Source organism: Panthera leo, chromosome B3 (genome assembly GCF_018350215.1).
Source record: "Panthera leo isolate Ple1 chromosome B3, P.leo_Ple1_pat1.1, whole genome shotgun sequence".
NCBI lineage: Eukaryota > Metazoa > Chordata > Mammalia > Carnivora > Felidae > Panthera > Panthera leo.
This window is the reverse complement of record NC_056684.1, coordinates 106,534,682-106,561,773: the sequence shown is the minus strand read 5'-3', so window position 1 is coordinate 106,561,773 and position 27,092 is coordinate 106,534,682. Positions and strand designations below refer to the sequence as shown.

General features: G+C 41.7%; 1 protein-coding gene across 3 annotated transcripts in view; it reads right to left on the bottom strand.

Moving 5' to 3' along the window:
• PPM1A (protein phosphatase, Mg2+/Mn2+ dependent 1A) overlaps positions 1-10,038 on the bottom strand; it is a 50,787-nt gene extending 40,749 nt beyond the window's left edge. The window contains exons 1-2 of one of the 3 annotated variants that reach the window (XM_042943408.1): positions 9,719-10,038; positions 8,132-8,221 (exon numbers count right to left, since the gene is read on the bottom strand). In XM_042943408.1, the coding sequence (XP_042799342.1) occupies positions 8,132-8,221; positions 9,719-10,010 (382 nt within the window). In that variant the 5' untranslated portion in view covers positions 10,011-10,038. Of the gene's footprint in view, positions 1-6,219; positions 6,296-8,131; positions 8,222-9,718 lie in introns of those variants that run through there. The other 2 variants (XM_042943409.1, XM_042943410.1) reach the window with 2 other exon arrangements.
• Between the last annotated feature and the right edge of the window lie 17,054 nt (positions 10,039-27,092).

The following is a 27,092-nucleotide window of genomic DNA, read 5'->3' as shown; positions in this document are numbered from 1 at the left end:
CACACAAAGAATCAAATTTATGATTCTGGTCTCATTAGTATCATACCTCAATAAAGGAGTCTAAGCAGCCACAGACTGTCTATATAAAATTATTCATTTTAAAATTCAATAAAGGAAATTTTACTGTGCATTTTTCAAATACTGGAAATAGTTTAACAGTTTGATATGGTTTAAAGTTCAGCTTTAAGGTTCATATGAACAGACTATTCATAATGTTAGACATTTATTTTGGTTTAAATTAAATCAGTTGAGTTATCTCCCATCTTTAACTAATACATCATCTAATTACTGTGATTCCACCACTCCGGTTAAAAGGTTGCCTAGGTCATAATATCTGCAAATATAACTCTGGAAAGAGATGCAAGATTATGAATGTCCTATTAACCCTTAACTGGAAATTAAAATGAAACCATTAGGTCTAGAATCAATCAACCTAATTTTCTACACCAACGTAAGAACTCTCCCACATTTCTGATTTGTATGATCTTCACACTTAAATATCCAGGTTCAATGAAAATAATACATAGGAAGAAAAGCAGCAATGTCCACTACTTGAAAGCTCTTAACTTTTTCCACCACCTCCAAAGCAATCACTCCCACTCTCAGGTAGATTGTGCCTAATATTTACAAAATATCTGAGTATCTACTATCCACAAGGTCCTGTGGTAGGCCTCAGGGATAATAAAAAGCTATTGTATTTTCCCCGTCAGAATTTGTAATTAAATTGAACAATTATAATTACAACACAGACACCTAGCAGTATACTATTAAAGCCACACAAATAATACAATAGATACTACTATAGAAGTACAGAGAAATGAGAGATGAAACACTGTGATCAGAGAAGGCTTTGTGGGAGAGGAAATACTAGAAAAGAGCTTTGATACAGAGGAAAGCAAAAGCTGGAAAAGGAAGGGCAAGAATTCCAAGCTACCACTTAGCATGAGTGACAGACAATCCACTGAGAGAAAAGTACAGGGTGTGTTCTAGAGATGGAAAGCGTACCAGTTTGGCTGAAATAGATCAGTCCTGAGGTTCAGTCATGGAAAGTGTCAAAAGCGCAACAAAGATTTCTAAACCTTATTCTGGAGGAAAAGGGAATCACTGAGTATGCTGAGCAAAGAAATAATATGGTGCAAATAGTTTATTAGGACGGGGTTTGTAATGGTTTATAGAATGGGGGAGGGAGATGCAGCACAAGATGAAAGTGGGAAAGACCAGCTGGAGTGCTGAAACCATGGTCTGGGTATGAAGTGACAAGACCTGTAGTATTTCAACACAATTTTTCAACCTTAAAGGACACAGGAGCCACCTGAAAACCTTAATATATTTATGTAAAGACTCCCTATTTTTTTTTTTTTACAAGAACTGGTTAATTAGAATAATTTAGTTTTCTCACTCTCTCACATTTTTTTCCTGTAGCAGTATCTTCTTGCTCATTTCTAATCATAGACTGTAACTCCTCTTCAAAATAGCAACCCTTGTCTTTCCTCACTTACTGATCACTCTAGTCTAAACATTCACGGTTGCTTTATTACTCTTATTCTTTATCCTCTGTTTAACTGTCTATTCCCACCTAACCACTAACTCCAAACCCATGACCTCTCCAGCTTCATATAATCAAATAGATCTAATCATACTCTCTTCCGTTACCTCTTAACTTTTTCACTTTTATAGATATATATAAGTTCTATATGCCTACAATCTTTACAACTTCTTCTAAAGTCTCTACTCGATCTCTTATAGTATGGCTTTCAGGTTCACTGCTAAAACTGTGCTCAAAGAATCAGTAAGTCTCTATTCCTGTATCTCAAGATTTCACAAACTCAATAGCAGCTACTATTTATCTAGTACTTTCTTCATGGTAGAAGAAGTCAAGTATTTTACACAATCATCTCATTTAATCTTCAAGAATATCTTATGAGAAAGACTTTTCCATATGACAAATAAAGAAAACTAAGACTTAGAGAAATCAAGTGGCTTGCTCCAAATAACCCCACTAGGAAATTCTACCACCTTCTCCCCTCTAAAGCCTTTAATGTGGTTGTATTGACTGTATGTACATAGAAACATTCCCCTTAATCCTTCATTAAGGATACCAACCATTTGAGAATTTAATATTGATTCCATTCCTCAATCTGAACAATGATAGGTGAAGACATAAAACCGTCTAGCTCTGTTGACTTCTGAAACTTGGGGAATGACAAAATGAATTTAACTTCTGAATGTTTTCAGAAGACACTCTTGTAATGGATGACTTAATCTGAATCATAGTGTTAACATTCAGCTTTTCAATTTTTGATTCCTAGGAACAAGAAGGCTCATTTAATTGGGACAAATTCACTTAGGAAGATTTGGAAAATACTTTTATATCTACATAGTTCTGATTCTGGCATGTTACTTAGATTCTGAGTCTATTTCTTCATTTGTAAAACAGAGATAACATCATATATGTTAGAGGGTTGTGGTGAAAATTAAAGCTTGACAAATAATAAACTATGGCTTTTATTATTCACTTTATCTAGAAGTAGTTTGGTCTCATAGGATTTTAATTTAAATCATACCAGTGACAAAAACTCTAATGACTTTCAATCCAGATCCTACATAAACTGAGTCAATGGATTCCAAATAAACATATTAAGAATTATAAAAGCTCAAGCTCCCTTCTTCATCACACATTCAAGGAATGTTTAAAACATCTCTTATTTTATAAACACATGTATCAATAGTCTACTTTATTAATACACATTAACATCTAGTACTTTTCCCTCAGTCTCTTTAAAAAATTCTAAAGTCTATTAGATTTTAGATAAAGGTACACAGAAGCTCACCTCTCTTAAACCTTTACTTTCTCTAGCTCCTCCTACCTGCCTCAGCAAAAGAAAAGCTAGGTAAAGAGATTATCTAGGTAGTATATAGATAGTAGCTAGGACTTGCAAAGGTCAAAATCATCAAGGAATATATTCTGGAGACTCAATCAAATACAAAATCTTTACTCATGTAATATGAAGTACATTAGAAAGAGCAAAAGAAGAATACAATCAACCTTTTGATTTTTATATCATTTAACCCAAGCTCCTTTCATATTAGGGCAGTTCGTCATCCCAGATAGAAATTCACTGAATTTCTTGGTTAATAATGCAATAATAGATGAAGCAACTGAATTTTAAAAATTTTGCCACCAACATTATTTGAAATGTAAGAACACATTCTGGCATAAAATTACTACCCAAGGTACAAGAAGAAACAAACTTTTGCCCAGTTGCCTCACACCTTCCCTTCACCCATCGTCCACATATTTCACAGGGCCATACCTTGTTTTATCTTCTTGCTTAACTCTTATAGGACTCCACTTGAGCCAATTTTCTTACATGGCTGCCTCACTTCTCTGATCTAAGGATGGAAAGTAATCAGTACCACTCAGAGGCAGGTGCTCAGGCAAGAGTTCGATAATCATGGGGGGGGGGAGAAGGAGGAGGAGGGGGATCATCAAAATATCACCCTATAATTAATTATTTCTACATGATCATAGACTTACACCTTAAGAAATTAATCCAGCTCTCATGCGTGAGCACTTCAAGGATAATAAGCTCTCTGTGGACATGGCAGTCTTTAAATTATTAAATAAACATTCATAGTTAAACCAGAATCAGCTACACATTCTGTTGGCCATTATACAGTCTAGGCATAATGTGAACAAATTCAAAGACTGTAAGTTTTTGGTAACTGTTTAGCAATGTTTACAATGTGACAACATGATGTTGCTATAGATTCCTTTGAAAAAAAGTTAGGTATTAGGAAACAAATTTTCACACAAAGGTTTATTAACAAGTCAAGATAGCAAGACCCAGCCTGAACCCACAGAAAGATATAATGTGTTCTTATAATGCCCTTCACATCAAACTACCCAGGGTCCTGTGCTTGTTCAAGCCTATAGTCTCAACCACCCTGTCTCCAACCTAAGAGTTCTTCCTTCCTCTTTCTCCTAAGAGTTTTTCTAGACTTCCCAATCCCAACAGAAAAATCAATAAAGCCTACCTACAGGACTATCTTCCCTAAAGAAGAATCACAAATTTAAAATTATTTTAATTAAGACACTTATTTCTAAGTAACACACATCTTTAGAACACTGAAACATCTAAATGCCTGGTATGGTCAAGGCATACTGAATAGACAATGTTAACAGAATAAAAAAATTTAACAACTGGGCATGCATTTGACAATACGGTATACCACTTTAGCTTTACCAATATGCAAAAGCTGAGACTCAAAAGGTTAAAGGATTTGTCCATGGACACAGGTATTTTGGAGCACAGCCATGACTAAACATTTCTTATCTCCCAGCGCAGTGTTCCCTTCAACAGGTTATATTGTAATTATGATCATCACTTCAGCCCTCCAATCTAAAATATAAAAAAATACAACCTGTGTTTTAAAAAAGAATGTGAAAACAAATTTATGTAAATTTCCACCAAAAAAGAAATTTTGATGACGCCAGCATTTAACACAGTTATTTCTCAAATACAATCTGAGACAGCTAGCCAAACCTTACTGGTCTTAATATACCCCTCCCATAATAAAATTACTTCACTGAGGTGAAAAATGTTTGAGGATATCCAATCAAAAATGTCTTAAGCAACTTCCATGTGAAGTTCTCATTAATGGCTGCAACTTGCAACTTAAAAGTAATCATCCCTACATGACTGAATGTTTATTCAGATATATGTGAGTTATACATAAGAACAGAACTACAACACGAGGCCAGGGATGTGACTTTGGGCTTCAATTTTTTGACAAAAGAAACATTAAATCAAAGGTAACATCTAGGATTAGAAAATAGGCAGTGGGGTGGGTCACCATCTCTCTAATCAGTTTTCTACTCTGTAAAGAGTTACAGAAATGCAGTATTTGTAAAAGGCCCAATATGTTAAAAAGATAAAAGCTGTTAAAGTGAAGTTGTTCCAATTAGAGAGGAATTGGGGAGTAAGCCCCGTTGGACTCCTGTGAGCTCTGGACCTCAGAAGGCTCAGCAGAGCACAGTTTAAATAAATAAATCCTCTGACTCTTCAGAGCTCTTTGCATCTTTAAAAAAAAAAAAAAGTGGTTGTGTTTAAAATCCCAACGTGCGAGTTTGAAAAGATTAAGCCTTTTTCCTCAGAACCATTTTTTTAATTTCGAATTTCTAATACCTATATCCCATTGATTTTTACACCTCCCATTACTCTTCCAATCACTTCTTACAGTTCATTCGGCTCATTATTCCAATTAGCAGAAAATTCAGTGGGGAGGGCAGGGGCGGCACAGATTTCTTTGGACAACTTAAGAACGACCTTTGTGGATTTGTAAGTCCCATGCGGTGCTTGAGAAGAGAGAAGGAAAAAGACCTCAGGTGGGTGATGAAATGTTCAAAACGTATCTAAACTGCGGTTGCTAAAAGGCTCTCCACAGTCAGCTGTCTTTCAAGAAAATATTTAAAATCTACAGGCAGAACAGAACCATACCTCAACCATCAAACTCTGACGTTAAGAACTTTTACCAATTTACACAGTTAAAATACGAGAAGAAATCAGTGTGATTTACTCCAATGCATTTGTTCGATGCCTTAATAATGAATGAACTGGAGGCATCACAGACTGGAGTTCAGAAAGAGCCTCACTCTCAGCTCAGCCCCCCTATAAACCTGAAGCAAACCGTCCAGAATTTGGTGCCTCGAGGCTAAGTCCGGTCCAGAGGAAGCCAACCCCCTTCTTTCTCCCGGCCTCCCTCCCAGGGGTTGGAGCCCTGGGCGGCCCGGCGGGCAGGGGCAGGGGGGGGAGGGGGCGGGCGCCGCGACGCCCCACTCCTCGCCCCGGAAAAAAAGTTCCGCCCGCCGCTCTCGAGCCAGGATGGCCTGCGGCCCTCGCCCGCGTCGCGGCCACGAACACCCGCCCGGCCTCGGCGGCGGGAGGGTCGCGCCCCCTCCCCGCGCCGCCGCCACCAACACTCCGCCCCCGCCTCCCTGCCGCCACCGCCCTCGCGGAGCGTTAACCCCTCGCCGCCCGCCGCCCGGCTTCGGGGAGGAGGCCGGGCCAGGGGGTGGAGTTGTCGTGTCTCCTCCCGGGAGCGCCCGGGCAGACGCCCGGCTTGTTTACAGGCCCCAGGCCCAGGCCTGGCCGCCACCGCCGCCGCGCAGGCCCGCGCCGTCCGCCCGCCCGCCCTCGGCCCAAGCGTCGCGCTTACCCGGAGCAGCCGCGGGCGGGCAGGTCCCTGGTCGGCCAAGGCAGCGGCGGCGACGGCGGCCGGGGAGGGGGCTGGAAGGGGGTCACCGCGGCGGCCGCCGGCCAGGTCAGGCCGGGGAGGGGGCGGAGGAGGGGAGGAGCCGGGCTGCGTCCGGGCCCCCGGCTCTCGGCGCCCTCGCGACTCAGATCATCCGGGCGTTGGAGCGGGAGGCGGAGAGCGGGTCCCGGAGGAGGAGGAGGAAGAGCCAAAGATTCATCGCTTTCGCGCCCCACCTGCCTGGCGCCCCCCCACCCCCCCTCCCCAACCACCCGTTCTGGCGCTGCAGCCGCCCGAGCACCCGAAGCTGCGGGCCGGGCCGGCGCCGAGACCACTGCTCCCTCGCTCCCGCGCGCGCTCCCGTCCCTAGCGCCGCCGCCACCGCCGCCTCGAGCGCGTCCCCGCGCAGGCGCGCTCACGACGGCGCCGTGCGGCCCCTCCCCGACTCCTCTGTCAGCCCCGCCCCGGCGGCTCAGCGGCCGCTACAGCTGCGGCGCGGCGGAGCAGCTGGAGAGACCCGGATGTCGTTGGGCAGGAACTGCGGCGAGGGCCGGCAGGCGGGGGAGGGGCGGCCGCAGATGACATCACTGCCCTACCCTGCTTCTCTCGCCGCAGCCCTCTCGCGGCCAGGGCCCCAGGCGAAGGCCGAACGGAGCATCCGAATGCCGGATCAGAACCGGCACTGGGGTCGTTATGCCCCCGGCGTTGGGGGCTGGACAGAGTGTGTGAGTGTAAGGCGCCCCGGCCGTCGAGAGCTTCTCCAAGCCCGACAGTCTGTCCAGCCGGGACTCGGGAAGCTCCCCCTTAGGGCGTCGGCTCCTCCCGCCCCGGCGCTTCCACTTGTCTTAAATACACACCCCACTCCCTGCAGAGACGCCGTTCTCTGAGCACCGAGGACCGACCTCTTTCCGGCGCAGTCGCGGCCTGGTTGCCGCCTCGCTGCTGTGGTTTAAACGCACTGTTGGATACAGGCTGCGGCCAGACCCCCTCCCCCTGGGCTCTAAGCCACCCTCACCAGTGACCCTGGGAGCCCCACGCAGGTGCTTCTGCTACAACACACCTCGAGTCCCGAAGGGCAGCAACACCCTACAACCACCCATTCACACGCGAATGCAACCGATACACGGGGCACATGCTCTGAGTTTCTGGCAGGTTTTGCATCTGTAGGTCATCAGATTCCACATTGTATTTATTTGCACATGTTAGACAGTCACGTGATTCTGTCACAGGGGACCTCCTACGACCTCCAGCGAGGTTTAAGGAACTAAAGATTTTTCAAAATCTGGAGGATAATCAGAAACGTAACAGCTGTTTCTGTTAAGAGTTAGAGATCAACTGAACCTAATTGAAACTGCACATGCAGGCGGCCACAATCCAGTTTAGCTAGCTGGCCTACGGAAAACCGACCCACGCTGTTTGCAGACGCCGGGATAGAATGACAAACCCTAGGCGGCCAATGAATCAGAACTGGGAGCAGTACATCACCAGCACGAGTTCCCATTGGCTGGGGTGCCTTTCCCTTTCTTGTCAGAGGCTTAACCTGTTCAGGGATTTGACCTATACCACATTTGCTGGAAGAGAAGTTTAAAAGCAAGATCCGCGTTTTTAAAAGATGCTCTTGTATATACAAAGAAAAACCAAATAGTTCAGTGTAGGAGGCAGGTACTTTAAAAAGAACACCTGAAAATATTAACCAAATTGTGTTCTGGCCAATAAAAAGGTTAGTAGGTGATGAGTCCTATCCGTTTTTATCTGAGGAACTCACTGTAGCAATTTTTACATTGCTGCTTACTATCTCCTAAAACCACTTTGCCCCACACCTCCTAGATCAAAAAGCAATCTATTTTTTCTTTTTGTCATTCAACGAACACTTAGCTGTTTTTGAAGCTGTGAAAGGCATTTCCAATTTTTTCTACATGACTTTTTTTGAGGAAGTTTCTGTTCCTTTCACGTTTAGGCCTGGAACCTGACAACAGGATAAAACAGTATCACCAAATAGTCCCTGGGAGGCCCATTCTTCAAGGAACCCAAAAGTCACTCTACCCAATATCTATGGTGTTCGAATTTCTTAGAATAAGATGACAATGGATCTTTTCCAGGTATACAACGTGAAAATAAAATTCACTTATGCATTTGGTCCCAGTATCATCTGAGGACACATTTCCTAATTGCTTCTCCATACACTTGCCAAAAAAAAAAAAAAAGGAAATTAGATCAAAGATCTTTGAAACTGTTCTGTATTGAAATCCTTAATACTTCAGACAAGTAACAGCATGATTTGCATGCTAGTGGACTCATTACCATTCTGAAACTGAAAAGCCCATGTGGCAACCACCATTTGAAGTGCCCTTGGAAAACAAATTTTCTTATTCATAAGGCAGAGCCCGGACAGCCAATGGCAGTAGTGGACCACAGTGAACTTGAAGGGCTTTCCTATCTTTCTGCTTCCTTCGTTCAGGCTCCCATATCTTTCTTCTCTCTGTTCTACACTTGGAGGAGAATCTGGGTCAATTATAGCAGAAGAGGCAGAAAAATAGAAAATATGAGCATAAAGAGATTTTGAAGAAGGCTGCACAGTGTACCACAGACTGCTGATAAAGTTGTACCTTCCTACTATTTCTTATTTCTGGATACAGCCTGCAGGGACATTTTGGTATGAACTAGGAAACTCATGGTTTATAAGCTAACATTATAAAGTTTGGAACAAAGATATCTTAGTATTGTCTGAATAAATATGCTCGATCTTATAATATCCCCCTCCTTATTATTATACTAAATATTATGTTTCCTAAATATGCTATGGGCAAAACCCAACTATTTAGAAGGGAGGAAAGGACATTGAAAAAAGAGAGTTAAAAGTTTTCTTTTTGTTTGAACTACAAGGCTTTGCTTGGGCCTCCTACACATATTTGGGATGTTCATAGTGAGTTTCTGTGAAACATCAGTGAGCATATATTCCCATAATTGTTTTTTAGTAATTTTTATAGGTACAACACAATCCTACTCTGCGTCAGAAATCTGTTTACATTACAATTACCAAAGAGGAAGGTTTTCTGAAAGATTGGCTTTCAAGTCCTGAATTTAACTGTATGTGATTGGCCTAGTAATTGGGAGGCATGCGGTGAGGATGGGGGTGGGGGCCGAGGTGAGGAGTCTGAAGCTCAATCTGGTTAACAATAACACTCTCTCTTCTTTCCCTCCACAATCGTAATTTAAAGTGAAGGTTAAATCACTTGTTCCCAAATTACTATTGTGAATCCACCCAGGAGAGTCACCCATGAGACATCCTGGCTTGGGCCTCTCAAAATAAGGGTCGCCCTTTAAGTGACCCCTCTAGGAAGCACCTGAGAATTCCCCTCGCCTCAGCCATCCATCCTTTCCCACTGAAGTCAGTCACTCACTACTCAAGAGTCACAAAGTCGAGCAGAATGAGATCCAACTCTTCCTCCTCCACCTTCATTACCTGTTCCGTGTTTCTTTCTCACATATATCCTCTTCATATGTCTTCCTCTTCTCTCTTTTCTCATCACTCTTCTCCCTTTCTTCTGTTCTTTTTTGATCCCCTTTGCCCTTCTTTTCCCCATTCTTCTCTTCTCACTTTTTCTTATCTTAGCCCGAATTACAGCCTCTGCTACGCACTTCCTCCTGAAGCAGTACAAATCAGTGGATAGAGCCCCTAAACTAATTTTGTTGGTGGGGGGTGTACCCCCCCCCCTGGTCCTATTTTCTCCATCGTCCCCCTCCCCTTGCACCATGTCAAGTCATGAAACACTTAGGTCTTTAAAGGACTGTCACAGAATGAGAAGGATTAGAGAATCCTGCCCTGTGTGACATCACTGAGGCAGCTCCATTAGGGTGGAGCAGACTGGAGCCAGCAGTCTTGTGTTGCCACTGTGACTCCTCCTAGGCCTTTTGAGGGAAGTGCAGGCCGCCATGAACACCACAGGCCAAGCCTTGGAGAGTCTTTAGAGGAGGCTATCACCTCCAGAGAACTGTATATGGCCACAGCTCCACAACATTGGTGTGGATCCTTTCAGACAAATTCATTTGTTCAACAGATAGTTATGGTATGCTAGGCTGGAAGTAGATAAGGATATGAATGGGCAAAGTCCTAGCCCTCAAAGATCTGATATTATAATCAGGGATATAGACACAAAAGCAAACAAATAAGGAAATTAAGATTGTGATCAGTGCTATGAAGAAAACAGATTGGGGAGATGATTTGAAACAGGTCTTCAGAGAAGACCTTTGTAAGAAGGTAGCATTTGAGCTAAAGGATGAGGAGGAGTTAACTTTGCAAAGAATCAGGGGAAAGCTTTCTTGGCAGAGGGGTCAGCATAGGCAAAGGGCCTGATGTGGGAAGACTCTGGCAGAAAAGTTGTCTACAGGCCAAAGAGAAGTTCAGCAAGCGTAAGGTATACATTTTTTATAAAGGCAATTAAGTTTAGAATTTCAACTTGGGATATTTGGGATACTTAATCAAATTCACGTAGAAACCACCTTCAGCAGAGGGTCATGATCCATACAAAATAACTTAGTGAATTTGTGTGGCCCCAAAAGGAAAGCAGCTTGAAAAATCAAAATTACAAAATCAAAAGATCTTTATTCAATAATTAAAAATAAGAAGCATTCTATACCCCCAGGGAGAGATCCCCTCAGACAATCCAACAACAGCTAGAAATGAGTAAAAAGAATCTCTTTTCTCCCAATATAGATAGCTACTCTCAGTAAGTGAAGACTAGCAAAAATTTGGACTTCTCAGAAACAGTTTTTCTGGGTTTACTGTCTATGGTAGGCATTACAGAGGATCTCAAACCATATCTTTGAAAGCTGCAACACATTTTGCATCCTTCTTTTTTTTTTTTTCATGTTTATTTTTGAGAGAACACACATGCGAGCAGAGAGAATCCCGAGCAGGATCTCTACACTGTCAGCACAGAGGCTGATGTGGGGGTTTGAACTCACAAACCATGAGATCATGACCTAAGCCAAAATTAAGAGTCAGATGCTTAACCATCTGAGCCACCAAGGTGCCCCCCTCCCTCCATTTTGTATCCTTACTGATGGTGGCCTGGTTGAACACCAGTGATGAAATGACAAGCATAATAAAGACTTTTTTCTGTATCTGGCTCTGCAGTTTTCAAAGCACTCTCACTTAGACCAACCAGTTTAATCCTCACAACATCCCTTGTGCGTAGGCAGGGCAAGGACTGTTGTTCTCATCCTTTTCCATAGGAGAAAACGAAGTGTCCAGTAGCAGCAATACAGGGGCACCAGAAGTAATGGCTGGTACCCAGATTTTCCCCTGCATCCTACAGATCATCTCTAGCTTTTACATGCCAGTAATAAAGGCAGCAAGGAGACTCAGTGGAAAGTGTATGGGCTTAGAGTCAACAGCGGTGTGTGGAGCTGGCTTATACTAGCATTGAGAGCACACTTAGATTTTCAAGGAGTTTGCCAGTAGTTTGTTAAATAAAGCCACTATTAAAAATTAAATTATATAAAACTTCAAAGTAAATAAAATTTAAGCAAAGATAATGTGTATTAAAAACTCACCACTTCCAAATTATTTTAATATAGCTTATTATTATCTGTGCTCTTGAGGTTACCTGTCTTGTGTCTGTGTGGTGAAAATTCTCTGTAATGTGTTACTGCACATCTCTTCTCACTGCTCTATTCAGTGACTTCACTTTAGTGGCTTGAAATTGGCTATGAAAGGAGTATTTACACCATGGAAATCAGCAAGTGCCACCATTCAGGACTTAACTTATCACTTTGTTGATTGTCTAGACTTAAGTGACAGAGAAACTGTCAATGCAGATTAAACTTTAAAAAGCATGTTGTGGGCACCTGGGCAGCTCACTTGGTTAAGTGTCTGGCTCTTGATTTCAGCTCAGGTCATGATCTCATGGATTGTGAGATTGAGCTCCATGTGGGGCTCTGAGCTGGGAGTAGAACACTCTTAAGGTTCTCTCTTAAGGGTCTCCCTCTGTCCCTCCCCTGATTGTGTGTGGGAGCATTCTCTCTCTCACTCAGTAACTAACTAACTAACTAAATAATAAATAAATAAATAAATAAATAAATAAATAAATAAATAAATAAAGACAAATACAAAGCATATTATGTCTATAGCTGTTACATGGTGACTGGTACACAACATCCAGTTCTGTACTAGAGCTACTCAGATCATTGACAAAGTAAGTCCCCATACACGTTTGCTGTTTCAGTTTTATCTTAAATATTAACCAACAGGCATGTCAGAACTACATTTGGAAAAGCTGATTGTTACACATTTACCAGCATTCCACTGGTTCTCATCCACTGTGCCAACTGGGCCACTTACTGGCTCTGTGACCTTAAGCAAGTCATTTAAATTATTAGCCTCAATTTCATTCTCCATGTTCAAACCCCTTGGACATGGCAGGGATTTAGGGATGCTGACCCCTTGTACAATTGAGAATCTGCCTATAACTTTTGATTCACCAAAAACTCAACTAATAGCCTACAGTTGATCAGAAGCCTTACCAATAACACAAAACACATATTAACACATATTTTGTATATTATATATATTATATACTGTATCATTACAATAAGCCAGAGAAAAGAAAATGTTAGTAAGAAAATCGTAAGGAAGGGGAAATACATTTATAGTACTGTACTGTAAAAATTCTGCGAAAAAGTGGACACACGCAGTTCAATCCCGTGTTGTTCAAAGGTCAAGTACACTTCTTCTCATTGTATTGTAAGATTTAGAATAGATGAGGCACCCTTGACCACCATGTCCTTTTTCCTTCTCACTGGTAGATCCTTCTCCCACTACAGTTTGTGTATGGATAATGCTCTCTCACTCTGTCTTGTAGTCTAGAGCACAGTGTCCCAATCTATGTGCCAGCACACACTGGTATGTATTGAATGGGTTAGAGATGTGACACAGTATTGATCCCTTATGCCTTTGGAATATTCCAGTAAGGGTCAACTACTGAAACCTGAGACTGTCTTGTCTGGCCACAAGCAACCTCACTCAGGTACCCCTGTATGTCATAAAAACCATAATCTTCCAGGGCACCTGGGTGGCTCAGTCGGTTAAGTGTCCGACTTCGGCTCAGGTCATGATCTCACGGTTTGTGACCTTGAGCCCTGTATTGGGCTCTGCACTGACAGCTCAGAGCCTGGAGCCTGCTTCAGATTCTGTCTGTCTGTCTGTCTCTCTCTCTGCCCCTCCCTTACTCACACTCTGTCTCTGTCTCTGTCTCTCTCTCTAAAATAAACATTAAAAAAATAAAAAAAATAAGTAAAACATTAAAACAAACAAACCATTATCTTTCTTATTTGTGTCATGATGTGAAAAAATTGGGAAGCACTGGCTTAAGGCATGGGTATGTGACGCAATTCTAACCAACGGAACCCAGGGAAAAGGCTTGGGAGATGGATCTGGGAAAGATTACTCTCCCTAATAATAAGAGTCACCCAAGAGAAAATGCCTTCTTCAACCATAAGCTGTTACGTTTATGTCTGAGCCTGGAACTTCTGAGCCATCTTGCAAAGAACCAGTGTAACAGGGAGGAGGTGAATGATGACAAAGGTTGGGTCCTGCACATTGTTGAGCCATTGAGCTCTCCCTGCAATTGCCTACCTTGGGAATCTATTTGGGGACAGGGGTGGATAATAAATATTTCTCATTGTTTAAGCCACTCTTATTTTTGTATTCAGTTATTTGTAGTTAAGAGCAGCTCAATACTGCAGAAGACCTGGACATCCTTGACACCTAGTAAGTACTTAATAAGGTGCTTGCTACCAAAATACATCCTTTGCCTTTAGAAAAGCTACAAGATGAGATGTATACTTATTTTTTAATAGTTGAAGGATTTGTTCAGTATGTTGATTCATTTTTCATCTCTTTCTTGTTTCATAAAAGTGTTTCTAATTGGGTAGTAAAAGCAGTAATTGAAAAGTTAAGTCATTTAAAGCTTGAGAGGGATTGATGCAGAGATGTTGCTATGCCTTTTCTTGAAAGCTCTAGATAAACTAGAGCTTTATTTCTTAGAGTTTTGCTTCCAACTGTCACCAATTCCATTCTCCTGCTCTTTCCATTCAAGGAAAACTTCTCTCTTCCCTTCGTGGAAGACTCTCTCCTTTCTTTTTGGCTGATTATTTATAAAACCCACTTAATAAGATAAAAGCCAGCATAACGGCCTTTGACCCCCACTCAGGGGGTCCTTGGAGAACATTCTCAACCTGTTATTGGTACAAACATGGCAGAGGCCTCTTTGTAGAGAAGCAGCCCATAGAAGGAAGAATTCAGATTAGCATCAGAGACTGAAAACTCTAGGGGTGCCTGGGTGGCTCAGTCTTCAACTTTGGCTTAGGTCATGATCTTGCAGTTTGTGAGTTCTGGCCCCACGTCAGGCTCTGTGCATGAAAAAAAAAAAAAAAAGAGATAGAGATAGAGAGAGACATACAGAGAAAGAGGGAGAGAGAGAGAGAGAGAGAGAGAGAGAGAGAACTCTAGAGTCTATGGTAGAGGCCAGACAGATCCATTAAGTGTGAGATCAGGCTGGGTATGACCCAACAGACCATGGTGAAAACTGTGGAGGAGGAGAGCATATTTATTCATTTTGAAGATATTCAAAACAATCATTTTTAAATACTTTAAACATATTACAGCCAAAGAGGATATCCCAAAGTCTATCTCTGCTCTATCTTGTGGACAAGTTATTAACCTCTCTTAGTCTTGGTTTCTTCATCAGGACATGGAATAATCGCCTTGCAGAAACAGATGAGATCTTGCACAGAAAGAACCTACCACATTGCCTGATACCATGGTGTGCAGACACACAAGAAAATGTAACTGTTACTTTAAAGCACATAATGTGATATTTTTAATAATAATACATTGTAAATGATTTGACACCTGCTGTGCAATATTTTATCTCTTCCATAGGCCTAGTTAGGTTCATATAGACTTGTCCCTTGCAGGGCTAAAACTGTTCTCTTGAAGGCTTGTTTTGACTTCTAGCCCTTTGGCTTACGGAGGCCTGCTGGAGTGTTCTGCCAATCCCACCACTGCTGACCCTTTTTATGTGAGTTTCACTTCATGTCATCTATACCAGAGGTAACCATGTGGTTCCGAACCTAAACCCTGGATTGTTCTTCTTATATTGCTTTAAAAGACTGACTCCAAACCCTAGATTTTATGTATGTGTGTGTGTGTGTGTATGTGTGTATGAAACTATATATGTTATATATATAAAACTATATGTATATATATAGAATATATAACATATATTATGTTATGGTATTTGTAATTTTTATACTATAGACTTGAGTCACCATGCATTTTATTTAATCAATAGATATTGAGTACCTTGAAAATGCCAGCTACTGCTCTAGAGGCTAGGGATCTTTTTTTTTTTTTTTTCGACTGAACCCCCAGGCACCCACCTAGAGGGATCTTATGGTGAAGAGGAGGGGCAGTTTTCATAGACCTTACTTGGGATTAATAGAAAACAAACAAGATCATTACAGAGGAATAAATAATGGATGTGGAGCAAAGTATGATGTAGGCAAGTAGTATGGGAGAGGGGGCAAAGGAGAGGTTACTTTATACCAATTGGTGAAAGAAATCCTGTTAGAGGAGGTGGCAGCTGGGCAGGCCTGAATCACAGAGGAAGCCACCATGTAAAAATCTAAGGGAAGACCCAAGCAAGAGCAAAGGCCCTGGGGTGGGGGTGATCTTGACATGTCAAGGAACAGACAGAACTCAGGGATGTCTGGGGCACAGTCAAGGCGGGAAAGAGTGCTATGTAGTCAGGGTACCTATAGGCCACAATTAAGGATTTTGATTTTATTTTAAGTGTGATGGAAAACCGCTGGAGGTTTTTATGCAGGGGGATGATGTGATCTGATTTGCGTTTTGCTCTGGTTGCAATATGGAGAAGAGATTTTAGAAAAGCAAAAGTGGAAGTAGAAAAATCCTTTCATGTCAGTTTCATAAATCCTTAAAGAGGAAGTGAAATTAGTTTCAGCTTTAAATGGCATAGAATGATTACATTTTGGTGATAGGAATATGGTCTTTTAGAGAGCTCTTGTTACTGGAGCTTATGTTTTCATTTTCTGAGAACTATACTTAGATATTTTTGCCAATGACTCATCATGTAACCTTTCTTGGTAAGTATAGTGAAATGTTGCAAGAAGTACCTTGTAGGAAAGGCCAAATTAAGAGTAGGTAAGACAGACACCCATTTAAGTGGTTCAATTTCAGGTGAATACTTAGTGCCCTCAAAAATATTCTCCAAGAACCTCATTACCCTCTCTCTCTCCCCTTGATACTTTCCCAACACACATCTGAAGGCTGAAGACTAAAATTCGACTAATTATTTATACCTTGTGCTATCCAGTGAGAATGATAGTTTAGGTGTCCTTACCTATGGCGGACATTTACATCTTAATATGAAAGTTTTTAGATCTTTTGAATAGTCAAATTTTAATACTTGGGAAGCAAGTTCCATGGACATGCATTAGTGGGATAGGGGAAAAGAAATTTACAAAGGAATTTGGCAAAGACCTCAATAAAATTAAAGATGAATTCTACTTCTTCCATAGCCATACCTAGTTTCAGTCTTGCTCATGGACCAATGAAAGAAATACAAACACTTCACATGCTTAATCTTATTTACTACAGTTTTCTTCCTTTAATTTAATGGTCATATATAGGTAGTTTTCAAAGTAAACCTAGAATAGGCCCTTGGAAAAGGATCATGACTAATTTTACGCTTAATAATCTTATAACTTGTACATTATAGATACCCAAGAAATATTTCATAATAAAAATTATTATGGCTATTATATTACAATTGTAGAATCTGTAGTCTCTGCATTGATGACCAAACAACAATTTCTGCCTATAGTGCCAAATTCAGCCTGTGCACTAGATGGTATAAATCATAAGCATCTACTATTGGGAAAATAATCCATCATTCCAAACTAAGTACAGATGAAGATCCTATGTGTCAAATCCATTAAAAATGGAAAAGGATGCAAATAATAGTTGATGTAATGTAGCGCAAACCTCCAATTTACCAGACTCTGATATATGTCATATCCATTCTATTAGAAATACCTGTTAGAAATAATTTGTTATTTAAATTATATTTTATAGAAATCATAAGTTCTTGAAATAAATATTTAATAAAATATGTGAATGAATCTTTAGCTCTAAAGAGCCACATGTACGTGTCCTGGGGAGGGGTCAGTAAAATTACTGACCTTTATCCAAGTAGGCAAGACATACAAAACTCTTTTGTGTTGTCAATCACAACAAAAGCATGGAAAGGTTAAAGGGAACAATGTGAGTACTTGAAACATGGGATGCCAAAAAAAAATCTTGGCCTGATATAAAATACCAGTGATTTATATGGCCTGGTGAGTCATGTGTATCATATCTGGGTTATGTACCCATAAACATTGCCTTAAAGGCAGTTAGACTATTTGGATTGTCATCACTAAAGTCATCATCACATGTCAGTCCTGCGTGAATTCAAAAGCAAAAGCTAAAATACAGAAACACATGGAACTGATAACAAATAAAATTTCTGCTTCCTACGCCTAGATTCCCAAAAGCAATGTTACAAAAGGGTGTTTAAAAGTCCATGATATGCTCTTTGTAATTCTATCTAAGTTGGATTAGATACATCCTTTTTGGTTATTAATATTTGTCGGAAGGCTGTTAAGGACAAGAACTTTCACTGACTGGATAAAATGCTCTAGAAGACATAAATCACAACCCCCACACCTATGGAAAGAATTGTTAGTCAAACACCAAGTTCAAAATAAAAAACACAGTATGTGTCAAATCCCATTAAACATAGCAAGAGATAAAAATAATGACTACCATTTATTGGGCACTTCCTTTTTTGCTAGAATCTTTATCTCTGCACTATCTAATTGAATCTCAACAATATTCCTTCAAAGTAGCTGTCATTACTGTATTTCACAGATGAGAAATGGAAGCTCAGAAGGCTTAAGTCACTTGTCCAAATTCACAGAGCAAGTGAGTGGATAGAATGTGAATCCCATGTGACTCCAACTTTTGCTGTTTTTTATAACATGAAACTACAGTTTAAAATATAATCTTGGCATCTATTAAGACATCAGGTTATACAAGGACCCTCTGGCCTGGGGAATCAGAACCCAGGGTTTCAGTCTTGGCTCTGATGCTATGCCACCAAGTGCAACTTAGGCAAGTCATTTCATCTTTTTTGAATTTCAAATTTTCACATATGTAAAAGGAAGGTGTTGAATCAAATAATCTTTACAGTTCCTTCCATCTTTAACATTCCACTACTCTAGCAATGAAATTGGAACTGGACTCTGGAATTGGGCTTCTATCTCTTCCATATTCTGGTAACAGTAATGCACATTTCTTAAGAAGGAACTGCTTCTTCCTCACAGTATAATTCCTTTATTTGACCCCAGAATCTGGTGAAGGGTTGGACACATGACCTACGTGGACAAATTGGAGTAAATCCTAGGAATTGTTTGGGAGTCCTTAGAGGAAAGCCATCCTGTTCCTCTATGATTGTTAGCAGGAAGAATGATGAGAGTTTAGAGCTTCTAGGGGCATGTACAGAGATAGCCCCTTCTCTGGATTGTTTAGTATCTAGAGGCAATGAATTCTCTGTTTTGTTAAACTGATTTAAATGGGAATTTTCTCTGGCTCCTAGAGTCACAATAGGGCTACTCCTTGAAGGATAGGTTGGATTTGCATTTGGAGGGGACTTTTCAGAGGGGAAAGTTTTGAGATGGGCATGACTGTCTTAACTGGATTGGAAGCTAAGTGTGAAGAGGCAATTAGATACCAGGAATGAAAAGTATGAGACTGAATTGTCAAAGACATTGTAAGCCTCCGGGAGGACTTTAGCCTTGGACGGTTAGGTCAGATTTTATTTTTCAAAAAAGACCCTTATCAGGGGCACCTGGGTGGCTCAGTTGGTTAAGCATCCAACTTTGCTCGGGTCATGATCTCGTGGTTCATGGGTTTGAGCTCTGCATCAGACTCTGTGCTGACAGTGGGGAGCCTGCTTGGGATATTCTCTCTCTCTCTCTCTCTCTCTCTCTCTCTCTCTCTCTCCCCCTCTCAAAATAAATACCCCCCTCCAAAAGGACCCTTATCATATTTCTAGGTCTAGGTCTACCTCTCCTCTTCCAAACCTTGCCATTCTTCCATCAAAAGATGGGAGACAATTTATATCTTTTCCCATTGATCTTAGGTAAGTCTTTATTTTTTCTATTTTTATTTATTTTTTATGTTTATTTATTTTTGAGAGAGAGAGAGACAGAGTGTGAGCGGGGTGTTGCAGGATTTTTTACCACAATACCCGGGATTCATTGTCTTGCCGCTTCAGAGAATGAAGAGGTGGACACAAAATGAGCAGTAGGCAAAAGTTTATTAAGAGTATAAGATTAAAAAGGAAGAATAGTAGGAAAGCTCTCTGTATAGAAAGGGCACATTCAAAAGTGAATGCCCAAGACTATAGGCAAGGGTCCTTGCTTTATAAGGTTCTGGTCAGCCCCCCTTGTTCCTTCTCAGGATCCACTCTTATTGCCTTGATAGCTCTAAGTGCTGGGCTGTCCATTCCTGATTGGCTCATTTTCATTGTATGAGGAGTGGTCTATGGCCACACTTAGGTCTTTCTCAAATTCCTGAGGGAAACCTGAGGGGGAGTAGGTGGGATCTGTTACATTCTTAAGAGGAACCTTAAGCCTGAGGGAGTTTGGTGTGGTCCAACACTCCCAGCATTGTTCCAAAATATGTGTTTTTTCCCCACCCAGGGACCTCAGGTTCTAATCCTTCCCTCTCTGCCTATTTTATCCTCTTTTCCTATTACAGGGAGAGGGGCAAACAGAGAAGGAGACATAGAATCTGAAGCAGGCTCCAAGTTCTGAGCTGTCAGCACAGAGCCCAATGCAGGGCCTGAACTCACAAACTGTGAGATCGTGACCTGAGCCAAAGTCAGATACTTAACCGACTGAGCCACCCAGGCACCCCTGATCTTAGGTAAGTCTTTAAAACTGCCTCAACCAATAGAATATGACACAACACCGCATCACTCCCACAGCTAGGTCTTAAAAGGCAATATGGTTTCCATATGGTTTTCTCTCTTTCAGAACATTTGCCCTTGAAACCATACTACCATGTTGTGAGTAGAAGCCATGTGTAGGTGTTTTAGTTGACAACCTGTGCAATAAAGAATTTGGCCTTTCTCCCCAGTTCCTGGGAAGCAGCCCTTAAAACCTTGGAATGTCCCAAGTGATAGGAGTATCTTTGTTATTCATCCTGTTCCCTGATAGTTTATGCTGATAGGCTGACTAATGTGGGACCTTAGGTAATTCAAACAAATGTGATGACTCAAGATAGAAGATGCCTATGCCTGAAAGACCAGTCATGTGACTAGAAGTTGGGGTTTTGAATTGGGTGATATTAACCCAACTTATGAGATGGGGGTGGGGGTGGGGGTGCGCCAGCTGGAGACTGAGTCACATGGTCAGCGATTTAGTCAATTATGTCTATGTAATGGAACCCTAATTAAAACTCTGGACACTGTGGGGCACCTGGGTAGCTCTGTCAGTTAAGCATCCAACTTTGGCTCAGGTCATGAACTTTCAGTTCGTGATTTCGCGTCCCCCATCAGGCTCTGTGCTGACAGCTCAGAGCCTGGAACCTGCTTCCAAATCTGTGTCTCCCTCGCTCTCTGCCCCTCCCCCGCTGGCGCTCTGTCTCTCTGTCTCTCTGTCTCTCTCAAAAATAAATAAAAACTTAACAAAAATAAAAACACAACACAAAACAAAAAAACCTCAGGACACTGAAGTTTGGGTAAGCTTCCATGGTGGACAATATTCTGTATATTATCATATATCGATGTGCTAGGAGAGTGACATGCTATAGCTCCACAGGGAAAGGACAAAGGAAGCTTCATATCCGGAACCCTCCCAGACCTCACCTCATTTGTCTCTCCCTTTGGTTAGTTCTGATTTGTACCCTTTAAATTAATCATAAGAATAGCACTTTCCTGAGTTCTATAAGTTATACAAATCAATGATTTAACCTGAGGAGTACTGAGAACCTCTGAATTTAGACAGCTGGTCAGAAGTGAAGGTGGCCTAAAGACCCCAAACATGTGGCTGGTGTCTGAGGTGAGGGAAATCTTGTGGATGACTGTGCACTTAACCTGTGCATTTTGGCCCAACTCTGGGTAGTTGGTGTCAGAAGTCATTGCACAGCCCCAGCTAAGGTCCAAGCTAACTGCAAGCATCAGCCATCAGTCATGAATAAGACTTCATCTGACTTCAGTACACAGTCATCAAGTTATCCCTAGACTTTGGGTCTTCCAGTTGATGCCCTAGACAATGTGGGCCAGAGAGAAATCATCCCCACTCCATCTGGCCCAAATTCCTGTCCCACAGATCCATTAACATAATAAATAATTATTTTATACTACTACATATTAAGGAGATTTATTACAGAGTGAATGACAACTGGAATGTATTTTTGTACCTGGGAGTGGGATGGAATTGTAACAATATGTAAAACATGAGGCAGTGGCTTTCTGACCAAGTGGAAGACAGAAGGTGAAAAGTTGAGGAGAGTTAGTGAAGAAAGTTGTTTGTAGTGTGAAGGGGCAGGGACAGAGGATAGATTTCAGGCAGAAATGACATTAAAAAAAATTTTTTTTTTTCATTTTTAGAGAGAGACAGAGAGCATGTGTGAGTGAGGGAAGGGCAGAGGGAGAGAGAGAAAGAGAGAGATAGGGAAAGAGAATCCTAAGCAGGCTCCTCACTCAGCACAGAGCCCAATGCAGGGCTCAATCCCACAACCCTGGGATCATGACCTGGGCCAAAATTAAGAGTCAGACACTCAACTGACTGAGCCACCCAAGCACGCCAAGCAGAAATAACATTTTGCACACAATATTGGGCAAAAACATATGAAGTTATCAAGCAATTTCAAATAATTTAACAGTGCCTGGTTATTTTGTTTGGAAAGGAGAGTAATGCAGTAAAAAATTATGGGGGAGAGGGGCGCCTGGGTGGCGCAGTCGGTTAAGCGTCCGACTTCAGCCAGGTCACGATCTCGCGGTCCGTGAGTTCGAGCCCCGCGTCGGGCTCTGGGCTGATGGCTCAGAGCCTGGAGCCTGTTTCCGATTCTGTGTCTCCTTCTCTCTGCCCCTCCCCCGTTCATGCTCTGTCTGTCTCTCTCTGTCCCAAAAATAAATAAAAAACGTTGAAAAAAAAAAAATTAAAAAAAAAAAATTATGGGGGAGAGGTGGGCCTCAGCTTAGGAACTGAGGTGCCTATATGCTATATTGAAGTTTTATAGAAGGACACCGGTAAGCCATGCAAGATTCAATAGGGAAATGATAGGATTTGATAAGCCTTTTGGAAGGATGAGCTGGAGGAAGTTTGGAATCTGGGCTGGAAGGCAGTGATCTCAGAGGTTTAACATTATGCACACAGTTGGAAGTCGCTGTAGGGTTTATCGACATCTAAAAACATATTAGAAACGACAGGGTCATTTTGAAAAGCTAGTTGCATCCATTCCTGTAGTAATCATGACAAACCCAGTGTGACTGGCAGCCAGAATAAGGGAAAAGGGGGTAGGTGGTCATAAAGCAATAGAACAGGAGGATCCATAGCATCTAAAGTAGACAGCCTTCTAAGATGGCCACAATGATCCCCACCTCCTGCTATCCACATCACATTGTAATTCCTTCCCCTTGAGTGTGGGCTGGACCTAGTGAGTCCTTTCTAACAAACAGAATGTGGCAAAAGTAATGATGTTACCTCCAAGATTAAGTTGCAAATGACTGTGGTTTCTGTCTTGCTGGAACTCTCTCTTTCCATTCCAGCTTGTTTGTGCTGATGAAGGAAGCTGGCATGATGTGAGCTGTCTTCTCCACAGAGAGGTCCATTTGGCTGGGACCTAGAGGCTGCCTCCAGCCAAGAGCAAGTGAGGAACTGAGGCCCTTGGTCCAACAGCCTGGGAGAAACTGAATCCTGCCAACAAGAGCATGAATGAGCTTGGAAGGGGATCCATCCCCAGTTGAGCCTTCAGGTCACAGCAGCTCTGGCCAACACTTTGATTGTACACTGTGCCAGAGGACCCTTGAGGAACCTTGAGCCAGAAAACCCAGCTAAGCCACCCCCAGATAACTGACCAGAAATTGTGAGGTATCATGTGTTTGTTGCTTTAAGCCACAAAGGTTTGGGGGTAATTTGAAAGCAACAATAGATAACTAATATAGCATTGAAGCCCATGATTTCTACTCTACCCCTAGCAATATTACAATGATACTTAAAAATTTTTTTGCAACATTGTTCTTTATACATCCCTAAATATATATGGTACATTTGCTTCAAGTTATGGTGAGTAAAAACAAGTTTCATCTTGAAATATTTTTGAAAATTTAACATCTTAAAGAAATTTTTTTAAATGTTTACTTATTTTTGAGAGAGAGAGAAACAGAGTACAAGCAGGGGAGGGGCAGAGAGAGAGGCAAACACAGAATCCAAAGCAGGCTCCAGGCTCTGAGCTGTCAGCACAGAGCCCGACATGGGGCTCAAACTCAGGAACTGTGAGATCATGACCTGAGCCGTAGTCCTAGCTTAACCGACTGAGCCACCCAAACGCCCCTAAAATTTAACATCTTTTGGAGTGATTAGAGAAATCCTGTAATGTCCCAAGCCCAGGAAGTCTACAATTTTGGAAACTGGAATGGGTTAGGAAAGATTATATTCTCTTGTTTTCCAAAGACATTCAAATACTAGCAAGTTTATTCCAAATGTGTTACTAATAATTTTCTTAATTGAAAACTAGAGTGTACAGAGGGCAGTCTGCAAGCTGCAATAGGCCTAAAGAGTCCAGAATTGTAAATAGGGAGGGTGTGGACCATTAACATCTTACAATTATAATTCTTTAATTCTGTGTGTGTGTGTGTGTGTGTGTGTGTGTGTGTGTGTGTGTTTTAAAGCAAATACTCTCACAGTGTGGTGAACAGAATAATGGCTCCACCAAAATGTTGTTCACCTCTAATCCCTGGAACGTGCAAATATGTTACGTTACATGGCAAAAGGAACTTTGCAAATGTTATTAAATTAAGAATATTGAGAGGGCGCCTGGGTGGCTCAGTCGGTTGAGCCACCGTCATGACCTCGCGGTCTGTAAGTTTGAGCCCCGAGTGGGGCTCTGTGCTGACAGCTCAGAGCCTGGAGCCTGATTCTGATTCTGTGTCTCCCTCTCTCTCTCTCTGCCCCTCCCCCACTCATGCTCTGTCTCTCTCTGTCAAAAATAAATAAACATTAAAAAAAAAAAAGAATATGGAGGTGGGGGGGGGGGTGCCTGTGTTGCTCAGTTGGCTGAGCGTCTGACTCTTGATTTTGGCTCAGGCTATGATCTCACAGTTCGTGGATTCGAGCTCTACATAGGACTCCTCACTGGCAATGCAAGTCTGATCAGGATTCTCTCTCTGCTCCCCACCCCAATTCAACAGATAAACTTTAAAAAAAAAAAAAAAAGGATATTGAGATAGGAAGATTATCATGGATAGCCTGAGGTCTAGTGTAATCATAAGTGTCCTTGTAGGAGTGAATCAGGAGGAGCAGAGTCAGAGAAGGATGTGATGATGGAAGCAGAAGTCAGAATGATATGAAGAAAGGGTCACGCGTATCTCTAGAAGAGGGAAAAGGCAAGCAAACGGATTCCTCCCTAGAGCTTCCAGAAGGAACATGGTGCTGTAGGGAGATCTTACAATTTCTGATCTCCAGAACTGTAAGATAATACATTTACACTGTTTGAAGCCATTGAGTTTCTGATAACTTGCAATAGTAAAGCAAATTTGCAATTTGTAAAGCAGCAACAGGAAGCTAGTGCATATACTTTACTTCTTTCGGATCTAAATTTGCTTCTTATTGTAATCAGGCTATATTTTCAAATCTAATTAAATAATGGCATTTTATTACAGAAAACCAGCTGACTATCAAAATCATTTGGAAAACTTTTCAAAAATACATTTCCCTAAGCGTCATCCCCAGGGATTCTAAGGTGGGAATTATTGCTACAGAATGAGTATGGCTAGAAGGGAGAGCCCCCTCTAATGGGGTGGGTGGTTAAAGTGTAAATGGCAACTTTAAGCCCATTTATGGTTAAGATATATTTTTAGTGAGACTTTTACGATCAGACTATTTTTTAAACCTATTTTTTAATCCTAGGTTTCCTTTTCCAGCATTCAAAGATTTCCCTTCTGATGATCTCCGATGAATGAACTTGGCTGCAAGCATTGCAGAGAGAACCTGATTGCAATCCAGTGATGGTAAAACAAAACAAAAACCAAAACCAAAAACCCTTTATGGGACTGAATAGGTACTGACACAGATATACCAGCACCACAGTGGGTAGAAGATTGTATTAGTGCCCTGGGGCTCCCATAATAAAGTACCACAAACTGGCTGGCTTATTGTATTACAGTTTGAGGGCCACAGTCCAAAATCAAGATGTCAGCAGGACCATGCTCCCTCTGAAAGCACGAGGGAGGCATCTGTTCTGGGTCTCTTTCCTAGCTTTGACAGCTTGGTTTGTGGCAGCATAGCTAAAATCTTCACATGGCATTCTCCCTGTGTGTGTCTGTCTCCAAATTCCCCCTCTTTATAAGGACACCAGTCATACTGGAATAGGAGCCCACCCTACTTCAGCATGACCTCAACTTAAGTCCTTACATCTGCAAAGACCCTATTTCCATAGAAGGTCACATTTTACAGTACTGAGGGCTAGGACTTCAACATATGAATTTGGGCAGGACACAATTTGACTCAAAACAGGGATGTAGGTCCTGGGAGACTGAAAACAAGGCTTGTCAAGGAGATGGTGGGGTAGTAACAGCTGCCTTTTTTTCTCACAGAGACTCTCAGAGTAGGTGCTCTTCTCTCTCGCTCAGAGATGATGAAACAGAAACTGAGGAGGACTAGGCAATTTCCCTGAGTTCGCACAGTTAGGGGCAGAGCTGGGTGCCTGCCCAGGTTTATCTGGCTCCAGAGCCCAAGCTTTCAATCACTCTGCCACCTCCAGGAATAATCACGAGAGCAAAAGCCCTGGTTTGTAGGCCTAGTCCTGCCACAAAATAACATGAGACATGTAATGAATCATTTAACTTCTCTAGGGCTTAATTTTCTCTCCTGTAAAATGAGCCTAATAATAATATATGGGGAAGTACAAGTGCTTCATAAACTGTAAAGCACCCTGCCATTGTAATAAGTGTTATTAAGAGCAGCATCAGCATAAGGCAAAGACAATTAACATGTTCTCAGTGGAGAATGAGGATAGATTTCTCTTCCCTGGGTTTTTAGACTCTGTATTGCTTTTATGACCCTCCACCTTTCCTATGTGGGCCTCTCCCTCAGTCCATATACCTATCGTCTCATCTTTCTCTTAATTCAGACCTCCTGCCTTGAGTGAACAAATGAATTCCAGGCTCCTTTTTGTTTTGTTTTAATGAAGTTTCCTAAATTAAAATCATTGTTTCATTGAGACAGTTCTTTGGGTAGCTGAGAAAAAAATATAGTGTCTCAGTTCAGGCTGTTAAAACAAAAGTACCATGGACCCAGTGGCTAATAAACAACAGAAATTTATTACTCACAGTCCAGGAGGTTGGGAAGTCCAAGATCAAGGTGCCAGCAGATTAGGTATCTGGTGAGGCCTGCTTCCTGGTTCATAGATGGCTGGCTTATTCCTGTTTCCTCACATGGTAGAAAGGATGGGGGAGCTCTCTGGAGTCCCATTTATAGGG